General features: G+C 44.0%; 1 protein-coding gene across 1 annotated transcript in view; it reads right to left on the bottom strand.

Annotated features, from left to right (window-relative positions):
- Positions 1-3,003: 3,003 nt before the first annotated feature.
- Positions 3,004-17,129, bottom strand: part of LOC149279520 (sideroflexin-5-like) — a 76,990-nt gene continuing 62,864 nt past the window's right edge. The window contains exon 14 of the mRNA XM_089501078.1: positions 3,004-3,081. Coding sequence (XP_089357204.1) covers positions 3,004-3,081 — 78 coding nt within the window. The remainder of the gene's footprint in view (positions 3,082-17,129) is intronic.

Below are 17,129 nucleotides of genomic sequence, written 5' to 3'. Positions count from 1 at the left end.
CGTATGTCTATCCCATGCATGTTTAATACCCTCACTGTATTACCCTCTACCACTCTGGCTGGGAGACTGTTCCATGTATCTACTCCTCTCAGTAAAGTAAAATTATCTAGCTTCAGCCCAGAAGTTGTTTTTTTTCCCTCAATTCCCCCATTCCTCTGGGTCCACCTGTGGCTTTGTCTGCCCCTGAGACTGAGGATGTGTCACGGTCACAAGCACAGAGGATCTGAAGGTGCTTACTCCGCACTAATTATTTTTAATCACTCAGCATGAATACCCCCGGGGGCATCAAAGCAAATATACAGTGGATTTTATTTTTTAATAATGCCTCACCGTGCATTATGAGGGGCTGGCCCTGGGGCTGAGTATAACGTATAGTTATAAAGAGGCAAAGATTTAAATATTTTCTCATGTGAGTCAATACCCCTTTTTATACATGACAATATCTCACTGCCCTAGCAGCAGCTGACTGACATTGAGCACCATCACCAAGGTTATTGTCTGTGACAAGTCCAAAGTCCTTCTTATTTCATGACTTACCCAACAAAACCCCATTTAAGGTATAAACTGCACGTTTACTTCTTTCGCCAAAATGCATAACTTTGCATTTGTCAACGTTAAATCTCATCTCCCGACTCAACTGCCCAATCCTCCGATCTAACCAGGACTTCGCGCCGGACAGTAACGTAGATACATGGCCTGCGATACCCACTGGATCATGAATAAAACACACTAAATAACAGCGCCCCTTGGTAACGACCCCGGGGTATTCCACTTGTCCATCTGTCCAGTTTTAGATATTCCACCCCATTAACTATACGTTATACGGAGCCTGAGCTGGCATAATTGCGTAATATCTTCTAAATAAAGGGTTAAACTGGCATTTAATAAAACGAATTAACCTTTGACTGCCAGACAGCGGAGCCGAATGACCTCCGACACCTAAAAAGTTAAACCACTCAGCCTTTCCGCTATCGCCCCCCCCCCCCCCCATTTGCCTGCCCTCGCGGCCCTTTAATTAATGCACAGAAATCAATTACCCGCGGCTGGCGGTTTCGGTTTATAATTACACATTGACGGCAGCGGAGCGGAGGCGAGCAGGTATCTCGCTCCTTCTATTCCCCAGTTCGGAGGCTCGTGGTTTCAGAGTCCCCTGCCTCATTAAGGCAGGTTGGCTTCATTCATTAACAATTAATTGAATGCGCACCGCGCCGTCATCAACTTATACTTCTATTCGCATGAAATTACCAAAAGCCGTTCGAAAGATGGAGTCGTCGCTAATTTCTCGCGTAATCTTGTTTTGTTTGTTTTTATTGATTTTTAATGAGTGGCTTTTATAGGTCGTTCCGAGGAAACGGGCAGAACTCCAACGTCCCAAATCTACAATGAATGCATTAAGGGAGATGTCATTATATGCAAATGAAATGTGTGAAGAGAGGGTACATTTGCATATTAGAATGGAATAGAATTTCAATATTTAGTTATTGATATTTTAGTTTTTTAATGCCGGATTAGACTTTTCAGGGCAAAAACAATAGTTACTCTGAGATGCCAATATCTATATATGATAGACTTTTTTTCTGTGCATTTGAGAGGCGGATGAGGGCATTTGCACATTACTGCCCCCTACAGTATGCGGGATGAGTAACCGATTGATGATAGTGGCAGCACTATGTGAAAATATTGTGTGTCCTGGAAACTATGGCCGACGTGGTCACCCTACCCCCACGCTAAGATGGCTCTCACTCCATCAGCCTCCCCCAAACACTTAATGTGATGCAAAAGCATGGCACATACTCGAGGAGCTGTATGGAGCCCAGTAAAGAGAAGGCAGTTTGTCTTTTATGCCAGGGGACCTGCTGTGAGCTGGGGTAGAGAGGGTATTGGTAGGGGAGAGCGGGCACCACTCAGCCCATGGGGCAAACGAAAGCGATAGGCTCAGCAATATAGTGTCTTAAAGCATTTCGCGAACGATGGCAAGGGCAACAATGCTCAATGCACACGACCCTGTTCTGGCCAATACATGGTTGTAATCAAATGATAGACTCACCTGATCTCAGGCAGGGATATTGGCCAGTGATGGTTTAAATATTGCCGTTACCGTTTTATATCGGCAAGAGTGATACACAGAACTATGATCTCCCAGTGATTGGCATTAGTGATTGACAGTGATTGGCATGGCTTACACATCCATCTGTGATTGGCATAGCGACTGACAGGTGTATCTTCCGGTTATTGGCATGGATGATTGACACAGCCACCCGTCATTGACACAGTGACTGACACCTCGAATTGTGATTGGCAGAGTGACTGACGGCTGTATCTACCTGTGATTGGCACAGTGACTGACAGTGTATGTCCCGGTTATTGGCATGACTGATTGACACATCCATCCATGACCGGCACGAGTGACTGAAGCAAATATCCACCAGACACTGGCATGATTGATTGACACATTCACTCGTAATTGGCAATATGGTTTCCACATCCACCAATGGTCATCATGACCGACGACGGCCAATCAGCATGCGTAAGTCTGTCTGTGACACCACGTTTCTATGTGAATCGTTATGACCTGTACATAGAGAATCCTAAACCCACATTACAGGCCCAACACTAGAGATATTGAATGGAGCAGTTGGTTCACCCAATTATAGGGGGCCAAACTGGGGCAGCACAGGGGCCGGGCCCTTAAAAGCTACCCCAGTGAAAGAACACAATTGGGGTCTATGTTAAATCCTAACGAACATGTGCCTTTAGTTTCTATATCTCATTTCTAAAAAGGTTGATGCCACTTTATGCTATTTCTTGTCCCCCTTAGCAACGCCGAAACTCGAATGCATTAATTCTTCTACCTCGGTGAGGTGGCGGTTGTGTGAATGTGTTAATTCTCTCCAGCTGTCAAGGTGGTGGAGAGCAAGTCGAAGTCCCCTCGGTTTCCCGCATAGAGGAGGGTACTGCCGGTCTCGGCCCCTTCGCTTGGTGATGAAACGAGCTGGTTTTGGCTTACAATCCCTTGTTGTAGATCACCGTCTTGGAGGTGGTCCTGGAGGCTATTTCTGGCTCTAATCGGGAAGTCTCAATCTGGATCAAAAGAAGAAAAAAAAAGTAGGTATAACCTCCAGTTACGGCTAGAAGACAATTCAGTCTAAATCGCGGATTCTACCGTCCACATGGATACATAATAACAAAACCTGGCTAATTAGTGAGGGTATAATCATTATTTTTTTCTTCTCATCCATTATTTTGAGATACAATAGAATTATTAAAGAGAAGTAAGGAAGGACGTGTCCTTAAATTGGGATTAATACTATTAACTATTAAAGTTCCTTTTTTTTTTTTTTTTTATGATCGCACGGACGTTAGGAGTTCTTCCTAAACATGGCTTCTGCGATTAATGAGTCGAGAATATTATTATTAATTATACCGGCTTAATGAAGCATTTCCGGGAACGTATGGTATGGTTGCCGGAATGTACAGCAGGTGGAATAGAATGGGACCAAATAGGGGATGAATGATAAAAGACTCTCGTATTCTAATAGGAAAAATTGATGGCAATAATAGAGAATAATAACCATATTAACACATAAAGCCGTACGGATCTCCCTACAATCAGACCTCTCGGTCAGGAAAATGCGAGGTGCGGCTGGCAGGGGTCCCTTCCTGATTTAACAGTGAGAAGATTAGTTTATAGATACTAAATATATATTATAAGATTATTATAGTAGATTATTATAAGATTATATATTCACAAACATTAAATATTAAAATAGAGATTGGGTAGCCGTACATTTAAAGGAACATGTAAATGGGGTCAAGAAGCCTAGCGGACTCCACAACGGAACGTGATTCAGGTCGGGATACAGCAAGATACCGGCCACACATATCGAAGAGCGGTATTCAGTAGTGTGGGACTGCACACAAACCCCTTCTCCAGGGGGACTTGTGGTGAGACACCAAACCCGGAGCCTCCAGGGCAAAGCCAGTTAAATCCCAGCTCCTCCGACCCCAGGGTAAGAAAAGTGTCCCTAGCGGTGACGGGGCTGGTAGAAGTCACTATAGGCATCCAGTCTCCAAGCGCCATGTGCCTCACATGACCACAAAGGTACGTCAACCCCTCAACCATGTATTAGAGACAGAATCTCCATCTCGAGTAAAACAGTAAAATTGCACCCAAATTATTAAACTGACCCAAATCTGGAGGCTTTTGAATGCTTTGGCACGTGTAACTTCACGCGGCACTCGTTCTACTGCCTCTTTTACCTTCCTTCGAACGCGCAAAGGATTTTTTTCACCCAACTTTTTTTTTTTTGGGGGGGTAGAAAACTAATTAAATAATAATCGTTATGTACAAAGTAAAAAAAAAAAAAATTTAAAAAAAAAAAAAAAATGTTCCAAGCTCTAGAAAATGTTTGAATCTGCTTACACCAATTAGCGAATAAAAAGTAAAAACAAAATAAAATCAAGGTGCCAAACAATTTAAGCATTTAAAAATATTCAATGCTTAAAAAAAAAAAAAAAAAAATGGAATAAGAAAATAGAAAAAAAAATTTTGAAATAAATAAATAAATAATGGGAAACTGTTCTTCGTTTTTCAGCTGCAGAACCCACCGAAATCTAACATGAAAGCAAGTTAGCATGAGGTGTAACATAACCCTTCAGCAAAGCTGTTAAACAGATACTAAAGCATCATGGGAAATAGCACTTCATTTATTCAAATGCACATATGTCACGTTTTTGCACCATATGTCATTCTAAGCTATTTACAGTAATAATTAAATCTTAATCAACGTTTAACCTCTGTAAAATGTTTGAAGGATCTAATCACCCTTCAGACAGCACTAATGAAGCAGAAATATATAAACATAAAAGAAAATGATGCATATATATATCGCACCGGAAAGAACAGTAATTGCAAAAATTTGTTATCGCGTTTTGCTTTTTTTATTTTTTTTTTATTTAATTTAATCAGGAAATTCTGGAAAGTAAGCCGAGTATTTAAAGTTAAGACATGTTGGGTGTCAGAGGTGTGACTAGCTAATTTTGTACAGCTATCCATAACAGATGCAACATATTTTTTTTCTTCTCCTTTTACTGACATTATTAGCAACTTCTCCGGCGAAACGCGGCGTTCTGAATATTAATCTCTAAGACTAGTCGCCAAAGGTAGCGGATCGGCCTGGGGGGGGGTTGGTTAACCTGTTGTCTGCCAGGCAGAGGCACAGGGTTGGGGCTGATATAGTTATTATTGGATGACAATGGTCTATGAATTATATATATATAATACAAATACCTAAGCCAACGCATGGAGTAGGAGACGATTCAGTTATTGGACCAAGCAGTCCATCTGCAAACTGGAAATGGCGGAACATAGTAACGAAGCCACGTATCTGGAAATCCTATATACATACTGGTTTTCTTTATGGACTGGGCATTTCAAGCGCACGGCTAGTGGACCTGCACCATCGGAGCAAATGAAACAATGGATATAAGCCCGACGTATGCCCCGGAGGCATGCGCCGACTGCCTATGGGCAGGGGATATACCGCTCGCTGCATATTATTATCCGAAAAGACCCACTGGGTGGCTCTAAGTTCCCTCCTGAACTAATAACTAGTCAAATGAAAAGAGGCCCTAGCCGGATCTCAGTTGGACTCATGTGGTGGCCCCTGGGAGCCCTGACTCGATATTAAGCCTACAGAGTGCAGCAGAGTTCACTGAACTTGGTAGAGCGGCTGACAAAACTTTACTCAATACCAAAAAAAGTAAGTATGGAATTCATTGCCCAGTTATGGATTCTCTGTGATTCTTTTCCTCCCTCGTCTCTTTTCTTTAAACAATAAATATAAAGAAGTCGCGCCCGGTACCGCCGACCCGCCACCTCCTGCTAGTACGTTTTGATGGCGGCGTTCAGCCTGTTCCGGATTTGTTTGTCCTCATTCTCTCGCGCAGTCGGCTACCATTCGTGTTCCAGTGATGGAAAGCTATAGCCGGCTCACAGCAATTTCTGTAAGCGCGGCCCCAGGCCGGCGTGTCCGAGGCGACCGCTCGACTTGTTGATATATGTCTTTAACAGCAATTTTCTCTTTACTGAAGAAGATGCGCTTGCGATGCGTCAGCTGTGAGGGTATAGTTTACACCGTAGCGCGGTCAGAGCCTTTAGGCTTGAAAAGTCGCAAAAAAAGGAGATATTGGGGGGGGGGGTGGAAACACACCACACAATCTTACTTGTGGCTATGGAAACCAAAGATATTTACAAAGAGCGGAAAATACGTCTGTCCATCTAAAACAGACCAAAGAAACGTCCAGATCAAGCGATTATCTGACACAAGGTAGGATTGTTTCATCGTCAATTAATTTTTTTTCCAGTATTTGGTGTGGCCCTAAGAAATCTGCCCCCCCCGCGCCCTTCTCCTTTGCGATGTATGTCTAAGCACTTTGCAGTGAAACGCATTGGGCGTTATGTGGACTGTACCCCCTGGGCTTCCATTGTACATTTTGTACGGAATAATAAAGCTTTGAACAGTGGGGTTCAACTTCCTGCTGGGGGTTCAATGAAGACAATGCAGTATTCACTAAGGGCCCCGAGGAGCCCGGTGGAACCCCCTTTCTCCGCGGTCGCGTATGTGTAAGCATACTGCTGTGCGAAATGCATTGGGCGTTATAAAGCTGGTACTCCCTGTGCTGTCACTGTGCATTTCGTACGGAATAATAAAGCTTTGAAAGGCAAAACCAACTTCCTGCCTGGCCGATGATAAAACTCCAATGCAATATTCACTAAGGGCCCCCGAGACGGTTGGGACCTCTGCCTTTCTCCGCTGCCATGTATAGGGAAGCAGTGAAATGCATCGGGTGTTCTGGGCGGCCATTGTGAGCTGTGTACGGAATAATAAAGCTTTGAAAGGAACGGTTCAACTTCCTGCTTGGGCTGACGAAAGGATTCCAATGCACTTCACTAAGGAATCATGGGAAATGGTGGGGAATTTGCATGAAGCTTTCCGCTGAGGCATTTAGTGGATCAGACCCCTATTTTTACGTATATATCTTTAAATTAAAACACAAAGGCATGATGGCGGCTCCCACGTACACATCATTTCTGTATTAATTTGAGATGTAATGCTACAAAACGCATATTAAACAATTCCACGAACACTCTGTAAGAGAAAAAGGTGTGGAATGGGGGAGCGTTCGTCTTTACAGACCTGGGTAACGCCAACATGCCTTGGATAATACGCATGTAATGTACGCACATACATCAAGCAGTGATTAACACGCTACACAAAAGTTTGACTCGTCGAATAATGAAAAGAACTCGATGCAGACGAGGTGAAAATTTGATATGCCCCGGAGACGCTGTGGCAACTTGCTAAAGGGCCCCTGAGGGCCATGGCTTTTTATTTACTGCAGCGTGTGCTGAAATTACCTAGATACGCACACGGCTCCATGGAGAGACCGTCTCTCCGGCACTCTGTATCCTGTGGAATAGACTGACTTGCTGGAACACGCAAAGAGACAGCGGCCCAAGCGGCCTACTTATCTTCGGGGGGCCAAAATAGCTGCCCCCTTTGTCACCCAATTGTCCAGGCAAAAAGACTCAAATGGTTTAGGGTTGACGCAAAGAACTAAGTCTTTCTTAGGGCTCCACGCCTGTTCTAAAGAGCTTGCAATCTGTTAATAATGTTGTCGCTATGAGGTTTCTTTTACGGACCTCGTATAAGGGGGGGGGGGGTGGAATTTATCTACTTCTGTATCCAGTCTGACCTTAAAAATTACCCCAATGAGGTCCCAATAAAAATACTATTAAGGTGGTACAGAGGACACGATTGCTTTGCTTCTCACTCTGCTTCCTGGAAGCAATGGGTTAATATAACATATAATGTGTATAAGGTATTCTCAGTCTGCCCTTAAAAAAACATTTCTGAATATAGAGCTTATTATTTTTGGAAAAAATATAGGAAAAAAAATAAAATAAAAATAATAATTAAAAAATAATATAGAATATATACAAATATATATATATATATACACACACACACTATATGACCAGAAGTATGTGGACGCCCCTCCTAATTATTGAGTTTAGGGGTTTCAGTCGCACTCAGCGCTATCAGGTGTGGCGTCAAAGCCACAAAGCAAAACACCAAACACTCACAGAGTGAGACGGCCGAGTCCCGAGTGCAGTGCGTGAAAATCTCCTGTCCTCAGGTGTAACATCTCTCGCTACAGAGTCCAAACTGCCTCCGGAAGCAACATCAGCACAAGCCCTGTGTACCGGGAGCTTCGTGAAATGGGTTTCCATGGCTGATCAGCTGCACACAAGCCGAAGATCACTATGTGCACAATGCCAAGCGTGGGCTGGAGCGGTGTAAAGCCACCTCCACTGGGCTCCAGAGCAGTGGAAACCTGTTCTCTGGAGTGATGAATCACACTTTACTATGTGGAAGTCTGATGGATGAATCTGGGTTTGGCGGATGCCAGGAGAGAACGCTACCTACCGGAATACATGGTGCCTGCTGTAAGGTTTGGTGGCGTAATTAGACTGGGTCTGGTTTTCAGGGTTTGGACCTGTAGTTCCAGTGAAGGTTAATCTTAATGCTTTTTGACAACGCTCTGCTTCCAACGTTGTGGGAACAGTTTGAGGAAGACCCTTTTCTATCCCAGCATGACTGTGCCCAGCGCACAAAGCAAGCTCCATAACATGGCTGGATGAGCCCTGACCTCAACCCCATCGAACACCTTCGGGATGAACTGGAATGGAGATTGTGAGCCGGGCGTCTCGTCCAACATCAGTGGCTGACCTCACAGACGCTCTACTGGATGAAGGGGGGAAAATTCCACAGAAACTCCCCAAAATCTTGTGGAAAGCCTTCCCAGAAGAGCAAAAGCCGTTATGGCTGCAAAGAGGGGACCAACTTCATATTAATGTCCATGTATTAGGAATGAGATGTCCAACTAACTCATATAGGTGTGATGGTCAGCTGTCCACATATTTTTTGGTCATATCCCGTATATCAGTCTGTACCATTTAACCACTAATAATAAAAAGTTTTTATGTCGTTCATTCTCTCCTATCGGCATGCATCGAGGAATCGGACGGGCTGGTCCTCCCCCAACCTCACGGTGATTTTTTTTTAAATACACAGGTAATGTTATTTGAAACCCCATTTAGTGTCATCATCCAGCGGTCATTAAGTCGGTGACAAGGATTTTCCAGATGTGCGGAGCAGCTGGACGGATTCCCCTGCGAGCAGATGGAGGGTGACAGGAATGCACGTTCTAGGAAGAGATAATCTGCGTTTGACAGATTTTGCCTCAAGCGCCGCGCTGCGTCAGATTTAAATACTTCCATGTCACCCCTGACCACGGTAATTTCACGGCGATGATGTGTTTAATGATACCGATAAACTGAGCCGCCGATCTATTTAACTGCTTAAGGCCAGCCACGCTCAGCCGCTGGGTAATAAACAGGTTAATTACGGTGATAGATTTAATCTAATAATGTTTGCGTTTTTCCCATAATCTGCGTGAATTCGGTCCCATTCAATCATCAAATACAACATTCCATGGTGAATTTCTACTAATTTATATTTTTTAATTGTCACATGAAACAGAAGCAGTTGCAGATCGGCTGATACCATAAAAAAAAGCTTCTTAAAAACTTCTATGCTGTTTTTATCAGATTAAAGATCAAGAAGAGAGAATAAAAGTCTAATCTGGTTTTATTTGCGTAAAGTTTTATCGAAGTGGAACTGCACCTTCGACGAACGGGGCTTCTATTTTCTACGCCGCGATCTCCAGAAAACGGTCTCCCTCCTCGACGAGCGACGTCCCTGTCACAGCCTAAAGTGCTCATTACGAAGATCAAAGCGCGGATTTACTACGTTTCCTAAATACTTTAAGTTGAAATAAAGCCCTTACAAGGAACTTCCTTAAAAATGAGAGTTGCTGATCTAAGAGGAGGCGAGTTTATACATAAGAAGCTTTATAACCACCTCCTGCCAGCTGCGAAATTAGCCGAGCCGCTACTACTACTACAACCCTCAGAGGGGAAAAAGAGCCGATTATTATTGATATTTACATCGGTATTCATATAGCGCCATGACATAATTACGTGTGTTCTATATTGTTTCTGGTTGGGCTTGGGCTGGGTGGCATGTTCTGGTTCGCAGGAATTGATTTACAGAGAGACATAGAACCTGCCGGGGGGTTCAGACCGATTCGGCCCCCCGTCGAGTCTGCCCGTTTTTCAATGACTGACCCTTCATCAGTCGCTGGTCTCGTCTTGGATTCAGGAGCCATGTTTTCTATCCCATGCTCTACGTAAATCTCAAGAACCTAAACTCTTTCAAAATGCACCTAACAGACTAAGGGGGTCTATCTATGGAACACCTGGAAAAAGAGTGTTCTAAGAGTTAAAGGGTCCACCTGGGTTAATTAGCTCTGCTGGGTCGCCGTCCACCGCAGACCCTCAGATGCTCAATCTACATTAAATCATGGAATAGGACTTCCGACGTTATGACCTCCTGCATAATCTGTATGGATGATGGAATTCTGGATCTTCTGGAAGACATTTCCAGCGATCTCCCACCGGTCTAACCTACAATACCCGGGAGCTATGCCATCCAAAATGGTTCGTTTACTGGCTGGCCGGCCGGCCCTCCCCGAGACACTTAGGAATGTCCTAACTAAGCTCACCATGACAAGCCAGAGCTCCAGACTGTGTGACCCCGAGAATCTGCCCCTTCACCCCCACGGTGGGGTAAAATGCTGAGACTTCCCAGGTATGCGCCTGAGCCTCATAGGAAGGACAGGTGCTGCTTTAATGCCCTTGCTACTGAAAGACACAAAACTGGTTGAGAAACAGGTGTCACTTCTGTTGTACTCATCACACAAACTGATACAGTTTCGAGTTGTATTGTTCGAGAATCTTTCCTGTGTCTGCTTAATCCGGGACGGTTCAGACAAGTTACAGCACGACCTATTCTCAACCTCAACATTGCTTTGAAGAAGAAGAAGAAAAAAAACCTGAATGAATAGAGAGGACAACAAAAAAAAAAAGCGTATAATCCACAACGGCGTTTATTACAACACATTGACCAAAAACACTGCCGGAAGTAATTTCATCTCATTTGTAGCCGATTCTGTGATCAGCATCTATGTTATGACATCGTGTCACGCAGCGTTAGAGAGATCCTTCGATAACTTCAGCTTCAACAGCTGCCCTCATCCTCCTTCGCTGTCTGATACTTCTTGCCACCGATTGGCTGCGTGAAGCGGCCAATCGATGGCAGGAAAGCACCCCCCGATTGAGAGAGTTCGGCACTTGCGCGTAGGGGTTCTAAACAGATCCCCGTCCGCGGTGTTCACAGAGCTGGTTGGCGGTAAGTATATCGCGCACGTTGGTCAACAACATCTCCTGCCTGGAAAACAGCTGGGTGGTTGGGCAAAGGGGCAAATAAATTTGGGGATCCCCCCCCCACACACACACACACACACTTGCAAGGAGGACCCTATGGAAATGTAAAGAGACCTCTCATCTATCATATGCATTAAAGCGCTTTATAACGGCCGGGGTGGCCCTTCTGGAAACAAAAATATCAATTTCCACTTTAAATAACCCTTTCTTGGAAATTACATTAAAACAATCACACAGGTATCATAAAGATAAAAAAAAATGCCAAGAACGTTTCAGACCCACGGACGCTCTGGGCAGCGACTTCTGTGTCGCTCGGTGCGATCTCATTAAGTTAAAGGCGCTGTTCCACTGAGATAAAACATTACGTGCTCTCGTTTTGTTCTTTTCGTCTGAAGGCTTAATTACAATAAAAATGTATGAAGCCAATTATCTGGTCTTGTGTCAATTAAGCATTCCAGATAAAAGTGACGGCAGATGACATCGCTTCGCGGCAGCCGCTGACACGGAGGCTACCTAGGAATATACATAATATTAACCTAGATCATTGTATAAGAACGTATTTTTGGGGATTCAGTGGCAAATGACTGTTGGGCAACTAGGGTAAAAAGTAAGTATATAAGAAAGCTACGGTCGCGTTTATTTGGTATAAGAAAGCCGGAGAACAACGCTGCAACTTAATAACAAAAGTCATCCAAGTTTAAGTTAAAAGGCGTGCTGGAAAATGTTAAAACGTATACTCGAAGAACGTATAAATTCCTTAAAAAAGCACTGACGTTACACTTCATTCGTTTGTCTGAAAGGCATGTTTTGGGTGATAATTCTGCAGATATCGGTGTCCATTATATAGGCGACATTCTCATCTTATCTCCAAAAGCCACATGTCAGTTCCATCTCAAAAAAGAATGTCGGCAAACGAACACGGACTGTCTTCCATGAGCCAGATCAGGGTGCTTTGCATTGTTACTCTGATGACCTCAAGGTCCTCTAGAATATAAACAAACTGACCAAGATGTGGGCTCATCAAAAACAAAAGCGAAAAACATACAGAGGGGTCATGAAGTGAACCGCGCAAGAACACATCTCAACATGCCAACCCGAGAGAGGGAGAGGGAGGGAGAGGGAGGGAGAGAGGGAGAGGGAGGGAGAGGGAGAGGGAGGGAGAGGGAGGGAGAGAGGGAGAGGGAGGGAGAGAGGGAGAGGGAGGGAGAGAGGGAGAGGGAGGGAGAGAGAGAGAGAGAGAGAGAGAACCCCCGAGCAGAAAGTCAGACATGTCTTCTCTTTGACGTCATATTTAAGACGTCAAAGAGATATCAATCTGATTGGTCGATTCCACGTTGTACCCCAGCTATGGGATTAATGATACGTTCGCTCCAAAGCCAGGTCTTACGGTTCGGTTTGTTGTGTGTATTTTGTTATGTGGCACCACTGGAAGCCTCCAAGAAAGAAGTCCGAAGACCACTCCATGAAGTGTCCTATCTGGACGGCTGGAAGTCTACACTCTGGGTAGATGCCGTGATGCCAAGGAGCCGTCTATATACCCAACGTGAAAAGGAGCACGCTGTGACGCCAAGCATCTGCTGACGGGTTGTGGTCGGACTTTGTCGAGGGAACCAGGAATGACAACCCAAATGATGTCTCTGAAAGTGATGGGAACACCTGAGAACATGTAAGCGATCTGTAATCACAGTCTACAGTCATTTCTCTCCCCCCCCCCCCCCCGGGGGAGCACTTCTGGGAACAACCCTTCTGATTTTGGGGCTCTTTAAATATTAACCCTTTGGCATCACGCAGATTTTATTGCAGTGACTCACTAAGAGGGCGAGGTGAATTTGATCCAGTAACAGTCCTTTAGAAAAGATGTTGTAAATGAAGACACCTGGATTCAAGCAGCTGTGATATAGCAGTGAGAAAAAGCACCCATTAGGAGTGGAACGTGAAAAAAAAAAAATCAGATCCAGACCCCGAGATTGGGGTAAAAACCTGGAGACTCGGGAGCACACCCCGACAGTTCCTGGGTATGGCGATGGAGAGGTGTGTCCGGTATGGCCGACTCTCCTTAACTAGATTATTTGGTGTACGGGCTAATCCTCAGACTAGTTTTTCCCCGACTAGACTCCACATATGTCTGTAATACGTGCATGCGCGGACTTATGCAACTTATTTTCTTATACTTTGGCTCTTGATCATAAACAATAACGACAACGTGTGCCTGTGTTTGTACGGCACGCAACAAATTAAATAATAATTAAAAAAAAAATAAAAATGCTGAGTGTTTTTCATGATATCCACCAACTGCTACAATTTACATTTCCTGCATCTTTGTTTATGAGAGTAATATGTCTGGGCACTTTTAATGAAGGGTGGGCAGCGCTACTTAATAGCTGGTGTCACCATATCGGCGGTCCGCCAGGGGCTCTATTCCTGTCGGGTACATGTGGAAAGATGGTGGGAGAGGCTTTCGGGGACCAGCTGGCCCATACTTACTAATCAGAGCGAGGCCACAGATGCTGTTTTTGGCCTCGTCTTACGGCACAAGTCCCACTTATAGTAGAAAAAAAAGCGCTCGGTGGCTTAACGCGTTACGTGCCATCTGTATATTATTACTCGCGATTTCTGCAGGCTATGGCGGCTTCTTGCGCAGAAGAGGAATTCGCAGACAAGATAACAACTAGGGAGGGAAGAACTGTCACCTCTATAGCTTACGGCATCGCTCCATTTATACACCAGAAGCGCGTGAAAGTATTTATTTTTTATTTGCATCGTCGGGCGGGTGGCAAAACTAGCATTATTTCAGCGATTCGCGCCAATCCTTACCAAGGCGGCACGAACCAATCAATAACAATCAGCAACTTAATGGATGGAAGCTCACCCAATGAGTTTGGATGGCTTCTCCCATGGTATACACATAAAGGCGATTTTGTTCAGAATTCACATACATCCACATAACCAAATCAAACCCCAATGCTCCCAATTCCACTATAAGGATTATTGAGATACTGGAGCTGCTTAGCAACAGAGTTTTCCAAATTTCTTCCAAAGCCCCTCCTATATGTATTACATCATAACCGTCTGACCTCCTACAGCCACTCCCAGCCTCCTTTTAATGAATAGATCTTCAAGCGAACATCTTCCATGTCAGAAATTGTCAGGCAGCCACAGCAGAGCAGAGGGGAGAACTTAAGGGACCCCCCCCAGTGAAAGGTTTGGTTTTTTTTTTAACAAGAAACTATAGAAATCAGGATATATTTGTTTAACACGTGTAGTCTCCTTCCCCATGAAAAGCATTGCACTCATTATGCAGAAGCCTTTGCTTTTTAAGACACTTTCTCCTGAAAAGCCCATGAATTGGCCCAAAAAGCTACAATTCTAAATCATAACAATTACGTTGCTCAAATACTAACGGCTTAAAAGAGACGCCCCCTTTATGTTCTTCATTAAGAACAGAAGTTTCTGTAGCTCATAAGAGCCACGTGTCAGAGGGTACCAGAGGGTAGAATACTCAGGAACAGAAAGTTCTGGATCTTGATTGCTCGCAAAAAACAAACAACAACAAAAAAAACCCCCAATAAATATTTTTTTATTCTATGGCCCACATAGGATAAAAAAACGGAGAGCGTGAAGGTGTCGCGGCACAGAGGACCTTCTGTTACGTTCTGGACACGGCGTGTTCTGATTCATTCCAACGCTGGTGTTCCGTGCATCGATTCTCCAACTCTAAATCTTACCGAGAGAGTATTCTTAATGTATGAATGAATTAAAGGAATAGTCTTGTGCGTTTTTTCCTCCCCGATTTCCAAGCGTTTCAAGTATGATAACGTAGCGGACAGTTAAGCCGCCGTGCGAAAGGTGATGGCACCTTACAGGAACGCGGTTGGTAGATGCCTGTTGGGGGACAGACGCTGACACTCTTGCGGCTGGGAAGATTGCCCTCTACACCCACGTTGGAGGAGCGCGCGGTACACGGACTCCTGGCTGCCTACACACCGGATCCATCTGTTGGGAAGGCACCGTGCCGGCTCTGGAGGGAGACATTTAACCTATATACTGCCAGCAAGCCGACCGAGTCTATATACATTAGAGTAATGATGCACACTGGGATGGAACACCGATGTAAGGATGAACTGCCCCTGCACTCAGGACTAGTGGCAAGAAGTATAAGAATGATGGGAGTCGTAGTGCAGGTTTTAATTTTCTACCCTCCCTGATGTTATTTGCGTAAATGCTCTTCCCTTCCCCTCCATCAAATCCCTTCTTATTTCGGTTGGCACACCTGTGCACAAGGAGGGACGCCAATCATTTTTTTGTACCGTGCTTTAAAGCGCAGCCATTTTTTTCATTCCTTCACCTCTTGTTGCGGAGATGGATAAGAAGCAGCTGAGCCTTTTGTAGTAGCCGGAAACGCTTCCTTAATGATGTCATTCAGGTGCGGAGGTGGATTTGGTTTGTGTTTATAGGTCTGTAGCTCTCTGGCAGACTCAAGTATGTTAAGTATCCGTGCAGGTGCGGGGGGGGGGGGGGGGATTGAGCCACACTCACATTCCTCACACTTCCCCTTTCAGGCACTGATCGCCTCTTGATGGCTGGGAGCCATTAGCATTCAAAGGGGAGGAAAAAAAAACCTGACATCCGACAACCTGGGCTAAACAGCTCGGACTTAACCCTTGAGGGGGTCTTGAAAGCAGCACTTAAAAAGCCACTTGATAAGACAGAGGCATTTTTCCGGTACTTGATAACAGGGCATCTGTCAAAAAGACGGTGCTGGACCAAGTGCCCCCGCTGCCTCGACGCATCCTCGGCTCGGAAAATATTAATTGCCTTTTGGCAAAAAGCACGGCTATGCTTCAACTGAGACACTATGTGCCGAGCAAACACGCGGGCAAATTCACAACCGGGGGGGAAAAGGGACTTATCACGCTGCGTCTGATACGAGAGCGTTCGATCTATGCATAGGATAAAGCTAACCCGTGTCTCTTTCCCCCGTCTTAAAGGTGCCGTCCCATGTACTAAACCGCATTCCTAGTGCTTAAATCGAGTAAAAGTTTGCTTGTTTGATCATTTTGTTCCCAGGCGCTCTTAAATGTCACATGGCAAAAGCAGGCGCTGATAAGTTGTTGCCGTAGAAACAGAAAACGTATACCGATTTTTTAAATGTGATTAAATCTGCAAAGCAAAAAAATAAATAAATATATATATATATATAAATTAAAAATGACAGATCTGCTGAGGTTTATTTGCGTAGCATTCCGGGGAGTGTAATTCATGTTTGGTCTAAGTGGGACAGCAGCTTTAATTTGATTTACTTTATACTTGGGACAGGTAACAGTGCAGCTCTTGCTGAACTACAGCTCCCAAAAATGGTTAAAAAAAAAAAAAAAAACCCCAACAAACACAGAAATCTATATTATAGCAACACTGTTATTATGCTGGAGTTCAACACGTGTTATAAAAAAAATATATAAAAAAAAATAAATACAAAAATAAGTAACAAAGAAATGAAACCGCGCCACTAATGCTTAAGTCCCTTTTCTTCCATTTCTTAAGAAATCCACATTTTTTTTTTTTACACTTGGTTTCATTATTGTACATTATATTCTGAAATCATCAGCTGACATCATAGTAAAGATTTTTTTTATTATTTATTTATATATATATATATATATATATATATATATATATATATATATATAAAAAATAATAATAAAAAAAATTCCACCCC

The sequence above is a fragment of the Sceloporus occidentalis genome, unplaced genomic scaffold (genome assembly GCF_023333645.1).
Source record: "Sceloporus occidentalis isolate IW3139 unplaced genomic scaffold, rSceOcc1.0.p SCAF_163, whole genome shotgun sequence".
Taxonomy (NCBI): Eukaryota; Metazoa; Chordata; class Lepidosauria; order Squamata; family Phrynosomatidae; genus Sceloporus; species Sceloporus occidentalis.
The sequence above is the reverse complement of the archived record's forward strand: the minus strand, read 5'-3'. Positions and strand labels throughout refer to the sequence as shown.